This window comes from Chiloscyllium punctatum, chromosome 39 (assembly GCF_047496795.1).
Source record: "Chiloscyllium punctatum isolate Juve2018m chromosome 39, sChiPun1.3, whole genome shotgun sequence".
Classification (NCBI taxonomy): Eukaryota; Metazoa; Chordata; class Chondrichthyes; order Orectolobiformes; family Hemiscylliidae; genus Chiloscyllium; species Chiloscyllium punctatum.
In genome coordinates, this window is record NC_092777.1 from 14,062,390 (window position 1) to 14,082,489 (window position 20,100).

General features: G+C 42.3%; 1 protein-coding gene across 5 annotated transcripts in view; it reads left to right on the forward strand.

Moving 5' to 3' along the window:
• tmem94 (transmembrane protein 94) overlaps positions 1-20,100 on the forward strand; it is a 140,254-nt gene that overhangs the window by 102,501 nt on the left and 17,653 nt on the right. For 2 of the 5 annotated variants that reach the window (XM_072558214.1, XM_072558215.1), the window contains exons 20-28: positions 63-178; positions 961-1,060; positions 2,551-2,659; positions 5,562-5,751; positions 9,134-9,211; positions 10,721-10,806; positions 14,580-14,661; positions 16,007-16,152; positions 18,972-19,066. In XM_072558214.1, coding sequence (XP_072414315.1) covers positions 63-178; positions 961-1,060; positions 2,551-2,659; positions 5,562-5,751; positions 9,134-9,211; positions 10,721-10,806; positions 14,580-14,661; positions 16,007-16,152; positions 18,972-19,066 — 1,002 coding nt within the window. Of the gene's footprint in view, positions 1-62; positions 179-960; positions 1,061-2,550; positions 2,660-5,561; positions 5,752-9,133; positions 9,212-10,665; positions 10,807-12,074; positions 12,162-14,579; positions 14,662-16,006; positions 16,153-18,971; positions 19,067-19,607; positions 19,685-20,100 lie in introns of those variants that run through there. The other 3 variants (XR_011954785.1, XR_011954786.1, XM_072558216.1) reach the window with 3 other exon arrangements.

The following is a 20,100-nucleotide window of genomic DNA, read 5'->3' on the forward strand; positions in this document are numbered from 1 at the left end:
TTGGATTGTTTCGTGTTGTACACCCCTCTGACTCTCTTCAGTAAACTTTTTTAAATATGTAGATTCAAAGGACGATGCAGAGGGAGCTTTGCTAATGGAAGAAGAAAGACACTCTGATCTCATCAGCTTCCAACCAACGGACAGTGATGTGCCCAGCTTTCTGGAAGATCATAACAGGGTAAGGTGCAGGTTCAGTGGTGGAACTGTTCACGTTGTCACTAAAGTAGCCATGAAATTTATGGCCAATTCTTTTTCATAAATTGCTATTTCTGATTCAAACTGAAACTTTAGGTCAGTATAGCTTCATAGATGTAATGGTAGCAGCAAAAGCAGAGGCGTTGCAAGTATGTTAAAAACTGTATCTGTTGTAGCCTAACAACCATCTCATTGACGAGAATTTGCAATCTTTTATATACTCAAATAATTGAGGTTGAATATGGAGAAACCACTTGGAAGCAATTTGCACAACAGATTGAACAATAACTGTTCACTTATATACTACCTGAAATTTAGTAAAAACATCCCAAGGTGAACCATATTAAGGTTTTAGGACAAGTGGCCGCTGGCCTGATCAAAGAGGTCAATTGTAAAGGGCCAGTAAAAAAAAATTAATCTAAAGGTTTTGTTTTTGTTTTCTTGTTAAGCTGTTTCTTTGTTTTTCCTAATAATCCATATTCTTGATCGCCAGGGCTACTTGCTCTGAGCCCTCTCCTGATGCTGCTGGAGATCTCATGATATTGTGGATGTTTGGGAAATGCATTCACTTGCTCTTTCACAAAAGACCTGTCCCACCCTGCCCTCTACAATGGCACCATTTAGTCTACTAGCTGAGAAATTCCAAAGCTGAATAGTCTCTGTTTGAGGAACTATGCTTTGGGTATTTGTAGTATAGCCCCAGGCAGCCTAAGTTTTATTTTAAAAGTGCAGTATGATAAGAGACGCTACCTTTCTTTTCCTTAGGCTAAACTGCCGCGAGGGATCCATCAGGTGCGGCCTCATCTCCAGAACATTGATAATGTGCCTTTACTGGTCCCTTTGTTCACAGACTGCACTCAAGACAGTAAGTGAGCATAACATACGTGCAGGCATTTAGCCGCAGGGCGACAGGGGTGTAGTAGTAATGTAATTGGACTGGTAATCCAGAAGTTTAGGCTAGTACTTTGCCAGCATGGGTTCAACTCCCATCGAGGCAGCTGGGATAAAAATCTGGAGTTAAAGCCAATATCATGAAACAGTCATCGATTACAAATATAACTCACCAGAGTCCATTGTGGAAGGAAATCTGCTGTCCTCATTGAGCCACAGTAATATGGTTGACTGAAATGACCAATCCATTCATTTCAAATGCAATTAGGATCAGCAACAAACACTGGCCTTGCCAATGGGCATCCACGTACCTTTTATTTAAATTTTTAAAATACATTGACATGTAACACTAAAATTGTACTTCAGGTCAGTAGCTGGAAGACCAAAATTGAAGATTTAATTGGCAAAATATTCCAGGGGGTTGGGGTACATAGCATAAGAATTTATTTTTAAAAAGTTGCATTCTGCACTTCCTGACAGGTTGGCGAAAGTGGATCCAATAGTAACTTTTGAAAGGGGAGTGAACACATATCAGAACAAAATGCCAAGGCTCTGAGGAGAGAGAACATGGCTGTAATGGTCCTTTCAAAAGAGCCAGTGCAAACAATGGGCCAAATGGATTCTTCCTGCGCTACCTGATGCTGGCTCTCAAAACCTCATTTGGACTGAGCAGTCAAGTCACAGGAATCCAGCAAGTTTTGATTTGGCAATTACATGGGGGCAAGCAATTCCCAATGTTTCAAACTAGACTTATAGATTCAACCATTGACTTTGGTAACTGTGTCCCCAGGCTGCTCATCCAGTCAGTCCTCAATTCCAGAAATTTCAGCAATTCCTTTAATTAAACAGATTGCTTTTTCTGAATTTGTAAGGCACAAAGCTATACCAAGTTTAGTTTCACCTGTTCAGAGGCCTAGTCCAGAGCTGGTGTTACATACAGGGTGTCCCTCCCCTATGATGTTACACAAAAGTCACCTGGTCTCATAATTATCACCCTGGGAATTTACTCATAAGTTTCTTGATAACCTGATAAAGGGCCAAAGCCACCAACACAGGACTCCAACAAGCTTGTACAGAGTGAGAAATCAGAAACCAAGTGGTTAAAACTCCCCAAACTTTTAACAGATTGTAGTTGATTGGGAAAGGAAGGATTGGGTAAAAACAATGACTGCAGATGCTGAAAACCAAATACTGGATTAGTGGTGCTGGAAGAGCACAGCAGTTCAGGCAGCATCCAACGAGCAGCGAAATCAACGTTTCGGGCAAAAGCCCTTCATCAGGAATAAAGCTTGGGGCCAGCTGAGTGGTCCCATGGGTTGAAAGCCCTGGGCAAGAATGTGCTGGAGTAAGAGAGAGAGAGAGCAAATAATTTTGTTTGTCATGAGGCAAGAGGGTATTCAGTTTTACGTAATTCTCTTGATAGCGTTGTACTCTTTTATTTTGCAAATGCATCTTCCTTTGCAGCAATGTGTGAAATGATGAAGATCATGCAAGAGTACGGGGAGGTGATCTGCTGCCTGGGCAGCTCTGCCAACTTCAGGAATAACTGCCTTTTTCTGCAGAGTGACATTGGGTAAGGAAGCTGTTCTCTACTTTTGGAACAGATTATTTGCAAAACATTCAGTACTGTAGGGATGAAATGTCAGAGACTTGGCTGGCTTGTCCAGGCCTGGGTATAGGTAGGAATCTCTCAGCACTGTATGGTCCAGAATTTAAGAAGCAGCACAGCATTAAGCACTTTCAAGGAGAAAAACGTGTGGTGCTATGTGCTCAACAAAATTTTTTTTTCTCCATTGGAGCTACCTAGAGAGCAAACAGTCAAGCACTTGCTGGAGCAAATTACTGCAGATGTTGGGATCTGTACTGACAACAAAAAATGTTTGGGATCACAGAGGATCAGGCAGCATCCATGAAGAAAACCCAAGCTATGGGGTGGCACGGTGGCTTAGTGGTTAGCACTGCTGCCTCACAGCACCAGGGTCCCAGTTTGATTCCAGCCTTGGGTGTGTGTCTGTGTGGAGTTTGCACATTCTCCCTGTGTCTGCGTGAGTTTCCTCCGGGTGCTCCAGTTTCCTCCCACAGTCCAAAGATGTGCAGCTTAGGTGAATTTGCCATGCTAAATTGCCCATAATGATAGGTGCATTAGTCAGAGGGAAGTGGGGCTGGGTGGGTTACTGTTCAGAGGGTTGGTGTGGGTTTGTTGGGCCGAAGGGCCTGTTTCCATACTGTAGGGAATCTAATCAAATATAATGTTTTGAGTCTAGATTACCCATCAGAGCGAAATGTAGAGGGGACAGTAATTATCTAGTAGTGGGGTTGCGCTGGAGTGCTGAGGGAGAAAGAATGTTAATAGTTCATATTACAATCACTTAATCGTGACCATCAACATCCTTTCACCCCCCCCTCCCTTCCAGCACTCCAACCTTGCCCCTCCCACTGTTGCATAACTGCTGCCCCCTCCATATTTCACTTCAGCTCTGATGAAGAGTCATCTAGACTCGAGCTGTTAGCTTGGTTTCTCTCCATGGATGCCGCCTGACCTGCTGTGATCTCCAGCAATTTTTGTTTTCAGTGAAGCACTTGACTGGGGGAAGGAAACAAGCGCAGTGAACTTCATTCAGAGTAATTTCAGAATCAGTTCTCAGTAACAAAGTTTGGTCTTGTAAAGAAGAGACGTTACTTGACCAGCTGCCCCAGAACCAATAGAAAGCAAGATTAATAGGAACATGGTTTTATCCAGGAGGCTGACAGGTTCATTCCCTCAGTTCTTTCCCCAGTGGCTAGTGATGATGAAGACTGTATCGAACTGCTGGGCAAAGACAAAATCCAAACTTTCAGTCCTCCGTTTATTAGCCGATCTCGGTCATCCCTGGTTGTACCACAAGTCAAAACCCCAAATTTAGAGATGGAAAACTTGGCTGCGTAGAGTCCATTTAGAAGAGGTTAGAAAGCTTAGACACAGGGGAGGTAGTGTCATAGTGATGATGCCTGCTGGATTATTGCCCTTCTCCAGTTGCTTCGGAGAAGCTGCTGCTCAGCTGTTGCCTTGAATTGCTGTAATTCTTGAGGTGTTGGTACCCCACAGCCCATTGGGAAGAGTGCAGTTGTAATTCAGTTAACAAGCAACCATTCAGTGTCTGCAAAGGATCAGGTATCTGCTTGTTCCAGGCACATCCATTTTGTTGATTGAAACAAAGGCAAGTCTGCTACATGCTGACTTAAGTTTTGTGACTTTGCTTTCTGATGTGTATAAGACAAGCACTTGGGCAGTTTTGTGTGGATGAAGGTGATGCACCAAAAGAAAGGGAACAGACCTATTGGATAAAAGCAAATTACTGTGGATGCTGGAATCTGAAACCAAAAGAGAAAATGCTGGAAAATCTCAGCAGGTCTGGCAGCATCTGTAAGGAGAGAAAAGAGCTGACGTTTCAGGTCTAATTAACCCTTTGTCAAAGCTAAAAAAAGGGAGAAATAGGGAGGTATTTATACTAGGCTGAGAGAATGGGAGTCATGGCACCAGAAGCAAAGGTAGCAATAAAGAGGTGATAATGACAGTGCATAGAGAGATTATAGGGAGATAAGGAGCTGTGAATGACCAAGGCTGAAGCCAGTGTTATGTGACAAAATGTGTGGGGTATGGTGGGGGTGGGTGGGGGAAGGGTGAAGCAGAGGCAAAATGGAAAACAGGGGAGAAGGGTAGCAAAGGGGGAAGAGGAGAGGAAAAAGGTGATGAGAGAGTGGGGAGCGAGACAGGGACAATCAAGAAATAAGACCTATTGTATAACAAGAGGAAGCACACTTCCATCCAAGATTCCTTTAGAGAGATTTTTAATCAGCCTATCAGACCATGTTATGACACCTCACCACCTCCCCCACCCCCAAGAACATGAGGCATGGTTCTGGGCCTTCTGGATCAGAGAGGGGGACATTACCACTGTACCACAAGAGCCAGTGCCTCCTTTAAATGATATACTTTCTGCTTGGGATCTGTAAACTGTTCATTGCACATCATTACGTGCCAAACTTTCCAAGTCTTAAAAGTATTGTCACATCTTATAAAGTTGTTTTGAATTCCCTACATGTTTTCTTCATCAGCCACTGAATAACAAACCTTTTAGTAGAGCTAGGAAATAGTGAAAAAGCAAAAAAATCATAAACATGCCAATCATGGGAAAAGGATCAGATGGGCTGAATGATACGTAAAGTACTGATTAGCAAATTCCCCATGTTGTTTTAAAGTACTGTCTTTACAGTATTGTGCACTTCAAGATGCTATTTATGGCTACATGGTAGCGGGACAAAACCAAGGAGAGGGTACTATCCTTTGACAAGTGGCTTGCACTCTCTTTCGCTAGAAAAAGCAGTGTTGATGTCCCATATTGCAGATGCCACATGAATAAATTTGGCAGTCACTTCGTAACATACAATAATTAATCTTCAGCTTGTGACTCATTAACCACAGTTTTTATTTATAGCGTTGCACTAGATCCACTTTACCCATCTCGATGTTCCTGGGAGACCTTTGGCTATGCCACCAGTGCCAATGTTTCATTTGATTCTGATGAATTTACACCTCTGCAATTAGCTGGCCTCTTGAATAGCCTGCCCTGTTCCATTTCCTTTCATCAGGAGGAGAGTATCAGCATCATCAAACTCATTGAACAGGTGTGTACACAAGCATGGATGTTTGTATGTGAGTGCACATAACAAGATAATCCTGTCTGACTGGTCTGCTCACCACCTCAATGTGTAATGCTATTGCAGTTTTAGTTATCAGAGAATCAGGTGCTTTCATCTGAACTGAGGTACCAGACAAGATGCAGAGTGGACTGTCTAAAAGGTTGAAGATAAGTAAATCCTATTCAAAAATGTTTCAGTTCCATTTGTAAAATACATAAATATATATACTCAGCATGGAAAGTGTTTGGTATCTGATGCCAGGTCATACCAGCAGTGTTGTTGCCTCAGGTGTTTGAGATGTATCTAAAATGACACAATACTTTACATAAACTGCATACACCAGAAAAATAAGAGTAGAGCCAGAACTCTAATTCGGTCTTGTGTGAACCAAATAGACTTGGGTTGTTTACAACAAAGAATTCAGCTCAAAAAAAAAAATCTGTACTGGTGTTCACGCACCTTTGACTCTACAAGGTCAAGCCCTATTGATATAACCAACCATTCACTTCTCTCTCTTGTACTTATCAAGCTTTCACTTAAAACCATGCAAACTGCTCACTTTGACTATTTCTTGTGGTAGCATGTTAGAACTACAAGTTGGTTAAACAGTAACTAAATTAAAACGGAGATTACATTTTAGATTATTGTAATGATACACAGGGATTGATGAGATGACGGTACCAGTCGTCTTCCAGTTATGTGCAGTGAGGACATGCCTGACACTGACATTGATCACCACTAGAGCTTTTGCACCTGCCGATCTTAGCTTCAGTTTAAAACCAGTGTCCAGCCGAGTTGAGAGGACAAGTAGCAAGCATGATTCCAGTGCAAACACCACCCTTTACATCACAAATCAAAGACATTCCTTATGGTCTGTCTTCAGTTCATTGGCTTGCACTGTTTTTAAATGGACCTGTTAACTTCAGCACTGCATAGCCTCTCTCCCCCTGATGTGCAAATCTGACACACTGCAGTCCCTCTCATTCCCTGACATGGTTCACCCCTACCCTTGGCAATGCTGATCACGTCCTCGCAAGTTCCAAAGAATACCTGTCCTGTTTTACTGTGCATGTCTTTACTAGACTGGCTATTTGACCGTTATGTGGGCAGAACCTAAGGATTCCAGGTGGTGAATTAGGAGAAGTGAATATTGTTGGGGTCCTCATGGTGCTAAAGTACTTTCAGTCTCCGGCTGACTGATTTTGATCTGTACTCTTCACCTTTGCTCTACAGCAGCTCCATACCTGGGGGAGAACTCTGGAAATCTGTGTGAAAAAACAGGATAAGTAAAAATCAACAGCCCAACTCTCAGTCCTGAAGCTGCTCTGCCACTTAGTACAATGATGGCTGGTTGCGTACTATAATGCCTTTTATCGATAATTTCCTATAAGCCTTTTGCCATTAATGTGCAAAACATTATCAACCTCTACTACAGATGTACTCCACTGATCTTACACAGACCTTTGAGGATAGAGAGTTCCAGAGATCACAACCTTCTGAGTTATTAAAAAACACAGATCTCTCTATCTCAGACCTATGTGGCATTCCCTTATTGTTACATTGTGCTCCCCTTGGCTCTAGACTTCCCAACAAAGGGAGACCTCTTACCTATATCCACTTTGTCTATCCTTTTAAATATTTTGTGGCTAATGGATGCAGCTATCTCATCCCACTGTTTTAAGGAAATAAGCAGCAATCCAGACACAGTTTTGTTTCCAACATTGCAGCCTTTGTGTATCTCGGTGCATCAGCTAAAGCTGAATCATTCAGCATGCCCCATTTTAGAAACTGTAGGTCAATTTGTGACCACGTTATTTGAGGTGCACATCTTACTCAAAGTACTGAGGAGAATTTCTGTACTGCTGTTCAGAACACTACTCTCGCATTGGTCTGAGAAGGCATACCAGATGCAAATTAATGTCTTGTCTGAAAGGTGGGCAGGCATCTCTAATAATATCACTCCCTCACGGCTGTAATCAATTAAAAGAAAGACTTGAATCAGTATCTTGTGGCAGAACCTAAATTATCATCCACCATGAAGGGCCTTTCCTTCAACAATGGAATTGATGTATAGTTGGGCTTCTCCAAAGTCTGGTCTTGTTTCGCTGTGTAGTATAGCCCTTAAGATTATGATAAAGATGTTCCATATAATTGACAGGATTTAATCTTTGAACTGTAATCAACATTATTGAAGAGATCAGTGTGCTGATGGCTTTTTGAAAAAAGCTGTGTCCTGCACAAACGGGTGGAGGGCTGGAGTGTGAACATTTCAGATTTACTGCGCACTTCAATCTGAGTAAGAGTGAACCCATTGTATGAGTGTCAGGGAACCTGAACTTTAGTCAGTTTTGCCTGGGATGGCTTTTGATGTATTGCATACCGCATAGTTATGACCTAATATGAAAACTATCAATAATATTGTGATACTGTTTTAGGGAATATCAAACAGTTGATCACCACTCAAAGTGGTGCAGTTTCTTAACAAAAGAAAGGTAAAATCTCCATAGTCTTACCATACTTTAGGGCTGCTCTTTCATTAGATAGAGACAATTGTGGATGAGTTTAACCCGAGGGTCACTACGGCTGAGATGAGGGGCGTGATTGAGAAGGCAAGACTTCATTCGGTGCAGGAAATGAACCTGCGCTGTTGAGGTCTTTTGTGTTGTAAACCAGCCATCCAGCCAACTAAGCTGACCAACCCCAGAGTTACCTGATATTGCCAAAGGACTAAATATTGGTTTGCTCATTATGTTTTTTCCCTTTTGTGTTATGAAGCTGATCCCCTTGGTTTGGAAGAGCACATTAATAGGGATGACTGATTAAATAAGTAAGATAAATGAAATCGGCACACTGCTCAATACTGTAAGAAGACTGCTTGGTGGGAATAATCTAACTGGAGGTTGGACCTTGTGATATTTTCAAGATTGTTGTGGTAAATTTCCTGCTTGTTCCTAAGGTATTGGGAAATTGCAGAGGCACACTTCCTAACTTCCCAGTGGAGTTCACAGGTGGAAACTAGGTTGCCAGAGGGGTGCATGATTTCCCTACACCTTCACCTAGTGGACGAGGTTTCATGATAGAAATACTCACAGGAAACATAGACCCACTTACATCTCAAATCATAGCTATGTGGTACCCAAAACCAGATCACTAAGCTCTGCTGAGACCTCCCTACAAACTAGCACCAAATGTAGACTTTATTAAACCAATGCAATCGTTGGTCTTTTCATGCAGCAAAAATACTAAGACCACTGTGAAGTGTAACATGTTTTTATGTGTAACCTACAGATGATGCAGTCTAAACAACAAGCTGAATGCAACTTCATTCCAGTGTAATTTAACCAGAGGCATTCCCATTTATCCACAGGCTCGGCACACAACGTACGGAATCAGGAAATGCTTCCTGTTTCTATTACAATGTCAGCTTACTTTAGTCTTCATTCAGGTAGGAAAATAATTTTTTTCCCTTCCTCCAGATTCCACTAATCTGGATCCCTCCATTACTCTCTTTAATTACTATTCTATTACTTAAATACCATATACAAGGCTGCTAATGTATGTATCTGGTAATCCAAAGAAATGTAGTCTCTTTTTAAGGGCATTGTTGTAGTAGGTGATACTTTACTTCACAATCGTACTTGCTCGCCGGCTCCTGGCTGGGTTCCTCTCAACATCTCCCTCAGACTGCACCTCACCTTATGTGGACAATCAAAAATCTCCATCTGGAACCTCACTGGTATAGTCCATCTCTGATATGAGTCTCTGTTGTGTTTGGGATGTTCAGTCACAAGGGATCAGCCCTCTGCTGATGTCTATATACTGGATGTAGGTTTGCTCGCTGAGCTGGAAGGTTCATTTCCAGACGTTTCGTCTCTCTACTAGGTAACTTCTTCAGTGGGCTTCCAGATGAAGCACTGCTGGTAATTCCTGCTTTCTATTTATATGTTTGGGTTTGTTTGGGTTGGTGATATCATTTCCTGTGGTGATGTCATTTTCTGTTCTTTTTCTCAGGGGTCTAGATGGGGTCTAACTCTGTGTTTGTTGATAAGTTCCGATTGGAATGCCATGCTTCTAGGAATTCTCGTCCGTGTCTCTGTTTGGCTTGTCCTAGGATGGATTTGTTGTCCCAGTTGAAGTGGTGTCCTTCCTTATCTGTATTAAGGATACTAGTGAGAGGAGACTCATGTCGTTTTGTGGCTAGTTGATGTTCATGTATCCTGGTGGCTAGTTTTCTGCCTGTTTGTCCAATGTAGTGTTATAGTTCTTGCACGGTATTCATCCTGGTATTCCAACTGGAATTCTACGAACAAACGCATCGAATTAGACCCCAAATACTACCCCCTGAGAAAAAGAACAGGAAATGACATCACCAACCCAAAGAAACCCAAACATATAAATAGAAAGCAGGAATTATCAGCAGTGCTTCGCCCAGAGGCCCACTGAAGATGTTACCCAGTAGGGTGACGAAACATCTGGAAATGAACCTTCCAGCTCAGCGAACAAACCTACAACTAGAACCTCACCCTGAGCTACAAATCTCAAACCTCACTAAGATGTCAGGATACTTGTGTTTCAACAAGAGTCACTCTGAGTAGGAGCCTTTTATTCTTGACCTTAGCCTAGGTCATTTTTCAAAGTTACCCAGCTGCCTTGATACACAACATAGGTTGTATTTTAAATCTTTCTGATCTCTGTTATCCCGTACCACCATGTTTATCGCTGAGAAAACTGACCAGGTCTGGTCGCCCAAGGGTGATGAAAATAAACCTGTGGACTTGGTTTGAAATTGGAGCATATGTTTTGGAAACATAAGATTATAACCGCATACATAGTATTGCCTGCTGGAATATATCACTGACCGATAGTTGTATGCAACATTTTGCCTTCCTTGTTTGCCAGTGCTGACTAGAGGGCATGATGCCTCAATAATACTGAGCTGTCTGTGTTTGAGCAGTTTTTGGCCTGTCTGGTTCAGCTGCCTCCACCACTCAGCACCACTGACGTTCTCTGGCTGTCCTGCTTCTGCTACCCATTGCTGAGGTAAGTGTGCCTTCTGCCAGTAATCTAAAACAAAAGCACTTAACTTTTTTACTGTAGTTACAGGTTAGGAATGATTGTTCCTGTTGGGAATGAATGGAGCACAGTTTTGATGAAAGAATATTTCAAATCTGTGTAACAATTCAGTACCGGAGGTAGCCATTTAGCCTGTCCTTTCTCTGAAGGAATTATCCGATTAGCCCAGCCCATCTTTCCTCTTAAGGTACCATCTAATTTTAATTTAAAAGTTGGAGTTTCAAGAACTATTTGTTGCTGTTTTCCTTAAATATGTCCCTTCTGGTTTCTCTTCCCTGCCACACCAAGCCTTTGGAGGCTGTTTATTTATTTCATCAAAACTCTCACACCTCTGTAAAAAACATTCTCTACTGGACGGAGCGAAATCTCCGGGTCACCAGTATATCCAAGTAACTCTTCAGTTTCCAAGCTGTTTTCCCAGGGCAGCGGGGTCTGAAACTAGAGGGCAAAGGTTTAGATTAGATTAGATTCCCTACAGTGAGGAAACAGGCCCTTCGGCCCAGCTAGTCCACACCGACCCTCCAAAGAGTAACTCACCCAGACCCCATATTTACCTCTGACTAATGCACCTAACTCTACGGGCAATTTAGCATGACCAATTCACCTAGCCTGCACATCTTTGGACTGTGGGAGGAAACCGGAGCACCCAGAGGAAACCCACGCAGACACTGGGAGAATGCGTAAACTCCACAAAGACAGTTGCCCGAGGCTGGAATCGAACCCGGGTCTGTGGTGCTGAGAGGCAGCAGTGCTAGTTTAAGATGAGGGAAAAAGATTTGAATGAGACCTAAGGGACAGTGTTTTCAGTGAGAGGGTGGTGCATGTATGGAATGAGCTGTGAGAATTGGTGGTGGAGGCTGGTACAATTACAACATTTGGATGGGAAATGAATAAGAAGGTTTAGAGTGATATGGTCCAAATGCTGGCAGATGGGAGTGGATTAATTTAGGATATCTGGTTGGCATAGACAAGTTAGACCTCGTCTATTCTGTTCTATTTCTGTGCTGTACATCTCTATTGACTTTACTATATACACATACTAGTTATGTCTGATGATACAAGTGGATATACCCCTTAGAGCACTGGAATCCCATCTCCTCCTGTTTAGCCCATATACCTTTGCACTTTTACTATCAAATTCTTAGCACAATTAGGTCATATTGTGGTCTCTGCTTCATTTGTTTCATTTGGCGGCCTTATCCTTTCAACATTTGCTCTTTTGGATTTCATTGAAGGACTGGTTTTCATTGAAGGACTGGAGATCCAGTGGATGTAGTGTACCTGGACTTTCAGAAAGCTTTTGATAAAGTCCCACACAAGAGGTTAGTGAGTAAAATTAGGGCGCACGGGATTGGGGGCAAAGTACTAGATTGGATAGAGAATTGGTTGGCTAATAGGAAACAAAGGGTAGTGATTAACGGCTCCATTTCGAAATGGCAGGCAGTGACCAGTGGGGTACCGCAGGGAGCCGTGCTGGGACCGCAGCTTTTTACAATATATGTAAATGATATAGAAGATGGTATCAGCAATAACATTAGCAAATTTGCTGATGACACAAAGCTAGGTGGTAGGGTGAAATGTGATGAGGATGTTAGGGGATTACAGGGTGACCTGGACAAGTTAGGTGAGTGGGCAGATGCATGGCAGATGCAGTTTAATGTGGATAAATGTCTGGTTATCCACTTTGGTGGCAAGAACAGGAAGGCAGATTACTACCTCAATGGTATCAAATTAGGTAAAGGGGCTGTTCAGAGAGATCTGGGTGTTCTTGTCCACCAGTCAATGAAGGCAAGCATGCAGGTACAGCAGGTCGTGAAGAAGGCAAATAGCATGCTGGCCTTCATAACAAGAGGGATTGAGTATAGAAGCAAAGAGGTGCTTCTGCAGCTGTACAGGGCCCTGGTGAGACCACACCTGGAGTACTGTGTACAGTTCTGGTCTCCAAATTTGAGGAAAGACATTCTGGCTATTGAGGGAGTGCAGCGTAGGTTCACGAGGTCAATTCCTGGAATGGCAGGATTGCCTTACACGGAAAGACTGAAGCGACTGGGCTTGTATACCCTTGAGTTTAGAAGACTGAGAGGGGATCTGATTGAAACGTATAGGCTTATGAAAGGACTGGACACTCTGGCAGGAGGGAACATATTTCCGTTGATGGGGGAGTGCCGAACCAGAGGACACAACTTAAAAATACGGGGTAGACCATTTAGGACAGAGATGAGGAGAAACTACTTCACCCAGAGAGTGGTGGCTGTGTGGAATGCTCTGCCCCAGAGGGCAGTGGAGGCCCAGTCTCTGGATTCTTTTAAGAAAGAATTGGATAGAGCTCTTAAAGATAGTGGAGTCAAGGGGTATGGAGATAAGGCTGGAACAGGATACTGATTAGGAATGATCAGCCATGATCATATTGAATGGCGGTGCAGGCTCGAAGGGCAGAATGGCCTACTCCTGCATCTATTGTCTATTGTCTATAATATGGCCTCATTGAATTCTAAATTAAAATACCAAACATTCTGACAGTATCAGCAACTTAATGTAACTGCATTTAAAATATAGAAAGAGTCCATTCAGCCTTTTAAACATCCTCTGCCATTTGGTGAAAATGTGTACAAAAGTCACTGAAAAGAAAACCAACAAGCTAATGAAATGTTGACCTTGTAAGAAGAACATGAGGGCAGCACCCTGGCTCAGTGGTTCGCACTGTTACCTCAGCACCAGGGACTCTGGTTCGAGTCTGGCCTCCGCTAACTGTGTGGAGTCTGCATGGGTTTCCTCTGGGTGCTCCGGTTTCCTTCCATTGTCCAAAGATGTGCATGTCAGCGGAATTGGCCATGCTAAATTGCCCATAGTGTGCAGGCTAGGTGGATCAACTATGGGAAATGCAGGGTTTCAGGGATAGGGTAAGTGAATGGGTTTGGGTGGAATTTTCTTTGGAGGGTCGGTGTGGACTCAATGGGCTGAATGGTCTGCTTCAGTAGGGATTCTCTGATTCTATGAGAAATAGGAGTAGATGGAGGTTGTGTGACAGTTAGGATCATGGCTGAATCTATGCATCAACTCCATTTTCCTGCCCTATCCCCATGTTCCCAGATTCCCTTTGTTCCCAAAAATATATTACTCATTCTCAAATACATTCAGCAACCGAATACAGGTCTCTGGGTGGCCAATTCTATACTTTAGAGCCAGCGATATCACCCATGGTTGCATCTGAACGAATGAGCTGTTTTATGTAAGTTTTTCAGTTAGAACTGATGAAAGGTCATGGGTTTTCCCCTGTGGATGGTGAGTAATTGCAGCTCTTTCTATTTATAATCTGTTCTGGGATGATTTGAGGAATATAGGCTTGTACAAAGGGCAGTCAGAATCTGAAACATACATTTCTTTTTGCATCATTGCGTAATGTGAAGTGAATCGTTGACTTCACTCTGCAGTACATGGGGAGTTTGCCATATTGAGGAAGGAAAGAGAGGGAAAGAAACCTATAGCAGTGACTCTTTTACTGCAAACCATTTTGGAATGGATTTTGAAGAGTAACCTTCTGATACCGTTGAATAGCACTATGATGCAAATCAAAGTAAAAGATTAAATAAAAATTATTTCAAAATGTGCAAACGAAAACGTCAAGTGTTAGCAGCAATGTTAGAAAATGGTGTTTGAACCTGTTTAAAACTAAAAGCAAGCAAGATAAGTAATCATCATCCCAAAGTGTGCTTTTATTGTCAGTTTTGTTTTGTCGTCAGTGCTGCACTGTTGGGGAAGCCTCCAGATAGTTCCGTGATGACAGTGGCAACAGGAAAGAACTTTGTATTCATTCCAAAAAAGGTGAGACCACTTGGAACAGTGCACGGCCTTTTTGTTAGGAAACTGACCTATCAATCATTTCTATTAAATGTAAAAGAATGCTTATATGGATGGCTGTACTTACAATTATCTGTAACTTAAGCTTTGTCTGAAAGTCTGTGATATTTTGCCTTATCCAGAAAATCTTGATGAACTAATACTGTCTGTGGCATAAATTTCTGATTGGTTCAGTTTCCAAAGCAACAATCATAGAATCCCTACAATGTGGCAACAGGCCATTTGGCCCAAAACGTCCACACTGACCCTCCAAAGAGTTTCCCACCCAGATCCATTCCCCTGTCCTATTACTCTTCATTTCCCCTAATTAATGCACCTAACCTACACATCCATGGACACTACGGGCAATTTACCATGGCCAATGCACCTAGCCTGAACATCTTTGGATTGTGGGAGGAAACCGGAGCACCTGGAGGAAACCCACGCAAATACAGGGAGAATGTGCAAACTCCACACAGACAGTGGCCCGAGGCTGGAATTGAACCCGGGTCACTGGCGCTGTGAGGCAGCAGTGCTTTCTCCATTGTCCACTCACGTCTTAAACTGTCACAGAAAATCTTTAACAAACACAAACTGATATTGGAGTGGTGTCACAAGAATGTTGGCATTTTCAATTTTAAAAACACACCTTCCTAAATATGCCTGAACAATTGTATTTTTTAATTTTCATGCATTTCTTTGTAGTTTCTCTTCCCCCTCAACTCCCAAAGCCATCAAGTGCTGAGCCTTCACTCCACGATTAAGGCTGCACTTTCAAACCGATGCTGCACCAAGTCGATGCAGTCTGTCTGTCTCTGCTGTCTCTCTGTCTCCACCCCATCCCCCAATGGCTGACTTCAAAACTCAGCAGCTACAGGAGGATCCAAATTCCAGCTCCAATCACTGCAGAGTTCCCTGATTTCAGTGAAGGCTGTGGTGGATGTGTGACACCAGGATCCAGTCTCCCTAATCTTAAAACAAAAAGCAATCAGCATTTGCACTCCTATCACTATCCAGTGAACCTGTACCTCACTCTGCTCATATTTGGGTGTACAGTATTGGGTGAGGATTGTTTCTCTGGCATGAGTTTGCTGCTGCCCTGTTCCACAAACCAACCAGAATTATCATTCCTCGATTTTGTTAATGCACCATGTAACTAATAGGTCTCACTACATGGGATAAGTACAGACATCTGTAATGTGTCAGGAACAAATCACTTACACTAATCGTGCTTTCAAGAAATAAATTATCATGAATGATCCTAATACTGTAGCTGTGTACATTTAATCTAATCCTTGAGATGAATGTAACATTTTGTTCCTGTCTGCAGACTCAGCAGCACTTTCTAGTGTGCTTCTTCATCAAGTTCAGCATCACTATTTTTGCCTACCTCATTTGCTTTGGGTTCATGCTGCAGGAATTTTGTAAAAAGTCCAATTCCTTCAATGTTACCAACTGCACATCTATAATGAACAGGTGAGTGAGGGTAAAGATCAGTCTGTTCGCCACTGACTGCAGGAGCTGCTGCACACAAAGAAAGACTTGCGTTTCTTTAGCACCTTATGTGATGTCAGAGCATCCTAAATTATCTTTAGGAAACACGGCAGTCCCACAAATTACGTGCAGCAAGACCCCAACAAACTATCACGAGATAACGAACAGAGTTATTTTTGCAATGTGGGCTGAAGGGTAAGTATTGGCCAGAACATCAGTCAGAGTTCCGCTATGCCTCAGATAATTTTGTGGGATCATCTGAGATCTTGTGCTTGGATCTCTGGAGTGGAACTTGAATTTATACACTTACTTAGAGAGGTGAGCATTGCCTGCTGCACCAGCACTGATTGAGGTTTATGTACAGGTCCTTCTGCAAACTTCCATCCCAGAACACTATGCTTTTTGTTTATCGTAAGCGGCTGTAAATCCTCAAAGGCAAAATCTAGTCATCTCCAATGACAGACTTAAAAACAGAAATTTAAAGCAAATCTGAACTAAAAAATGGAGCACTGTTATTTGTGAAATAGGAAAAAGGGTTAAAGAACTCTTCCATTGACAGAAGCTGATTTGATAGGAACAGCTGTAAATAGGATTATAGATCTTGAATGAGATGATGTTGCAGGTGCGACCCATGGTCACAGAGAACAGCCCCAAACAGACAGGGATCCCAAGTATGGCATTAACTTCCACAGTGCAACTATGGCCCTTTGTGTTTTTATTGAGATGTTCCAGTATGGTCTTTCTGATGGACTGAAGCGAAGAGAGAAAAAAATGTGGGTTTATGAGCTTACTTATTAAAGCTGTACTGTGTCAAATAAAAGTCATGCTTTTTGCACCCAAATCAGTAAATCAGAGTTAAATTATAAGATAAGTGCAAATAAATCACTTGATGGACAACAAAATATATACTGTTATCTATTAATGTCTCAACATCTCACCTTCAGTCTATGTGAAAAACATTGTCATTAAAAATAGTTGTTACTGAGAATGATTAGTTTATGGAATTGGGTTAAAAATCGCCCAACATCCGGTCATAGTCCGACAGATTTATTTGGAGGCACTAGCTTTCGGATCGCTGCTCCTTCATCAGGTGGTTCAGCACCTGATGAAGGAGCAAGTCTCCAAAAGCTAGTGCTTCCAGATAAACCTGTTGGACTATAACCTGGTCTTGTGTGACTTTTAACTTTGTACACCCCAGTCCAACACTGCCATTTCCAAATCATTTATGGAATTGAAAACGTTAGGAATATTTAGATGAATGTATGTAGTCTCCGTGAGTTTATACCCCATTTAATCATGATCTGAGTCTGCTTTGTAGACAGTTTGAAGTTGTACCTCGCCTCCTCTGAGATTTGTTTTAGACTCTTGTGTTTGATGTTGCTAAAGAAGACCTATCTAATGTTCTATCTAATGCTTCACATTGCACCTATACTGTGAATGCCTTTGACCCTGTGCAGTTCAATGTGTTGTTCAACAGATGGCACTGTTCTGTTAGTAGAGAGAGATTTTGTTTATTAGACTTTGGGGATTCCATTCGAAGCTATTGTGGGAAGTTAGACCTGCCTTTGACATTTATTAACTCTGGAGGCTGGGTTGCAAAAGATATTTACTAGTGAGAAATCAATTTCAGTCACCATTATGGAATGTGTGAAGTGTGGGAATGCTGCTGTCCACCCCAATCCTCTGATAGTATAATTCCACATCCTGAACTTGCAATAACTAGGCTCTGATTGCAGACATTATTTTGAATTGTGCAGCAGTATGCTTAGTTACAAGTGGCTTACAGGTGCTTTAAGAGCAATAACAAAATGCAGATTCAACAGTGTACCGTAAAGCACTATACAATGTTCTTAGCATCAACACATATTAAGTTGCAATAGTCCTACCAGATCATAGTGCTGCTGCCTCATTAGAGGGAAAGAGAGAGGAGTGTTGGTGGTTTAACCTCCTTAGGTGAGAGGAGAGGTTGAGAAAGAGAGTCCTTCACGCTAACCTTGACCACTGCTGGAAATGAACCAGTGCTGTTGGAATTACTCTGCTTTGCAAACCAGCCGTCCAGCAATTTGAGTTAATTGCCCCCTCACAAACATTGACCCAGTTACTGTTCAAGAAGTTTCCTCTCTGACAAACTGAGGATTGACTACATTAAGCTGTAAACCCATTCAGTGACTCTCAGTTGCCAGCATTTGGTCCATCAGCAAAGAACTCATCTTGGATGCTAACCCCAAAACCATCAGTTTTAAAAAAAAATAAATGTGACCTCATTTCTCTATACAGCAAGCCCACAGGTTACAGAATGGCCTTGAGTCATTCTGAGCGTGAAGAGCTTGAGTCTGTGCTGATCATGATCATAGTCTTTGTGTAGATGGTCTTAAAATTCACCAGCTAAGAAAGGGTGAAAGGTTAATGTGTGCCCCTTCCTGAAAGCAGCAGCCGTCATATCACACCCGTGCTCACCCTAGAGTAAGAATACAAGCCTGATGAATGAAGTGAGCTGTGTAGATATATTTTTGGAATGCATGTGAGTTACTTTATCACATCCATTGATGAAGTAGTGTTCATTCCTGGTTGAAATTCCCACATCTAGAGTTACCAGTCTCTCGCCCTGTCTGTCAGTCTGTCTCTCGCCCGCATGACTATAGTGTGAGTTACCAATGTTGACCAGTCACTTGATAATGAGAAAGGACAACTTGCTTAAATTGTAGTTGCATGCTCTTGCTACCAGGATAAGGGTGGGGCTGGCCCTGAAATGGCCGAAAGTTCCTCTGGCTATCGTGTATTATCTTGTGGTTTTGGTTTAGTTCTGCAGACGGAGCGCCCATTTGGTTCGGCAAGTATTCCAATGGCTTATTGTTGGCGCAGAAGGTCATGGCCTGTTTCATTGTTCTGCACACAGGTAAGAGAAACCGGATGTTCTCTGCAAGGGTGGTAGCTTTGTTTCTTAAACCAGTCTATTAGAATTTTGAGTGTCGCAGCAAGTATCTAGTATTCCTTTCAAACAGTAACTGCCTGGAGTTAGACCAAGATGTAGGTCCTTTCAGCACATTGAATGGCAGAGCAGATTCAATGAGATGACTGATCTAACAGTCCTCCGTTTTATTTTGCTGTCTGTGTCTTCATGACCGTTGATCTTTTGATTAAAAAGGTGTAAATCTCTGCTTTGAATATACTGAATAACCTAGCCTCTATATCCCTCTGGGGTAAAGAATTCCCTAGATTCACTACCCTCAGAAAAAAGTCATCATCCTATCTGTTTTAAATGGACAACTCCTTACTATGTGATTATGTCCTTTTGGTTCTAGACTTCAAGGGCAAGCAACCCCTCCACATCCTAACCTGTCAAGTTGCCTAAGAATTGTGTACGTTTCAATAAAGTATTCAATCATTCTTCTAAGATCCAACAAATAGAGGCTAATTTACTCAATCTCTCTTCGTAGTACAATCCTTTCATACCTGGGATCAACCTAGTGAACCTTCTGTGCCCTGCCTCCAATGCCGGTACACCTTTGCTTAGGTAAGGGGGGTCAAAATTGTTCACAGTATTCCAGCTGAGGTCTATGTATTGCTTTGTATAGTTTTAGCAAGACTTCCCTTTCTATATATGTCCATTCCCTTTCATCTACAAGCCTCCCCTAGTACCTGCTGAACTTTGTGATTTATGCACAAGGACTGCCAAATCCTTCTGTGTTGTAGCTTTCTGCAATCGATCGCAATTTAAATAATATTCCACTTGTCTCCTGCCAAACTGCATGATCTCACACTTTCCCACATATTCCAACTGCCAAGTTTTTGCCCACTCCCTTAACCTGCCATCCTCATCACTTGCCTTTCCATCTCCTGTTGTGTCATTCTGCATTCACTTTCTTCATCCAAGTCATTAATATATATTGTAAATAATTGTGGCCCAGTACTGGGCCCTGGGACAGTCCA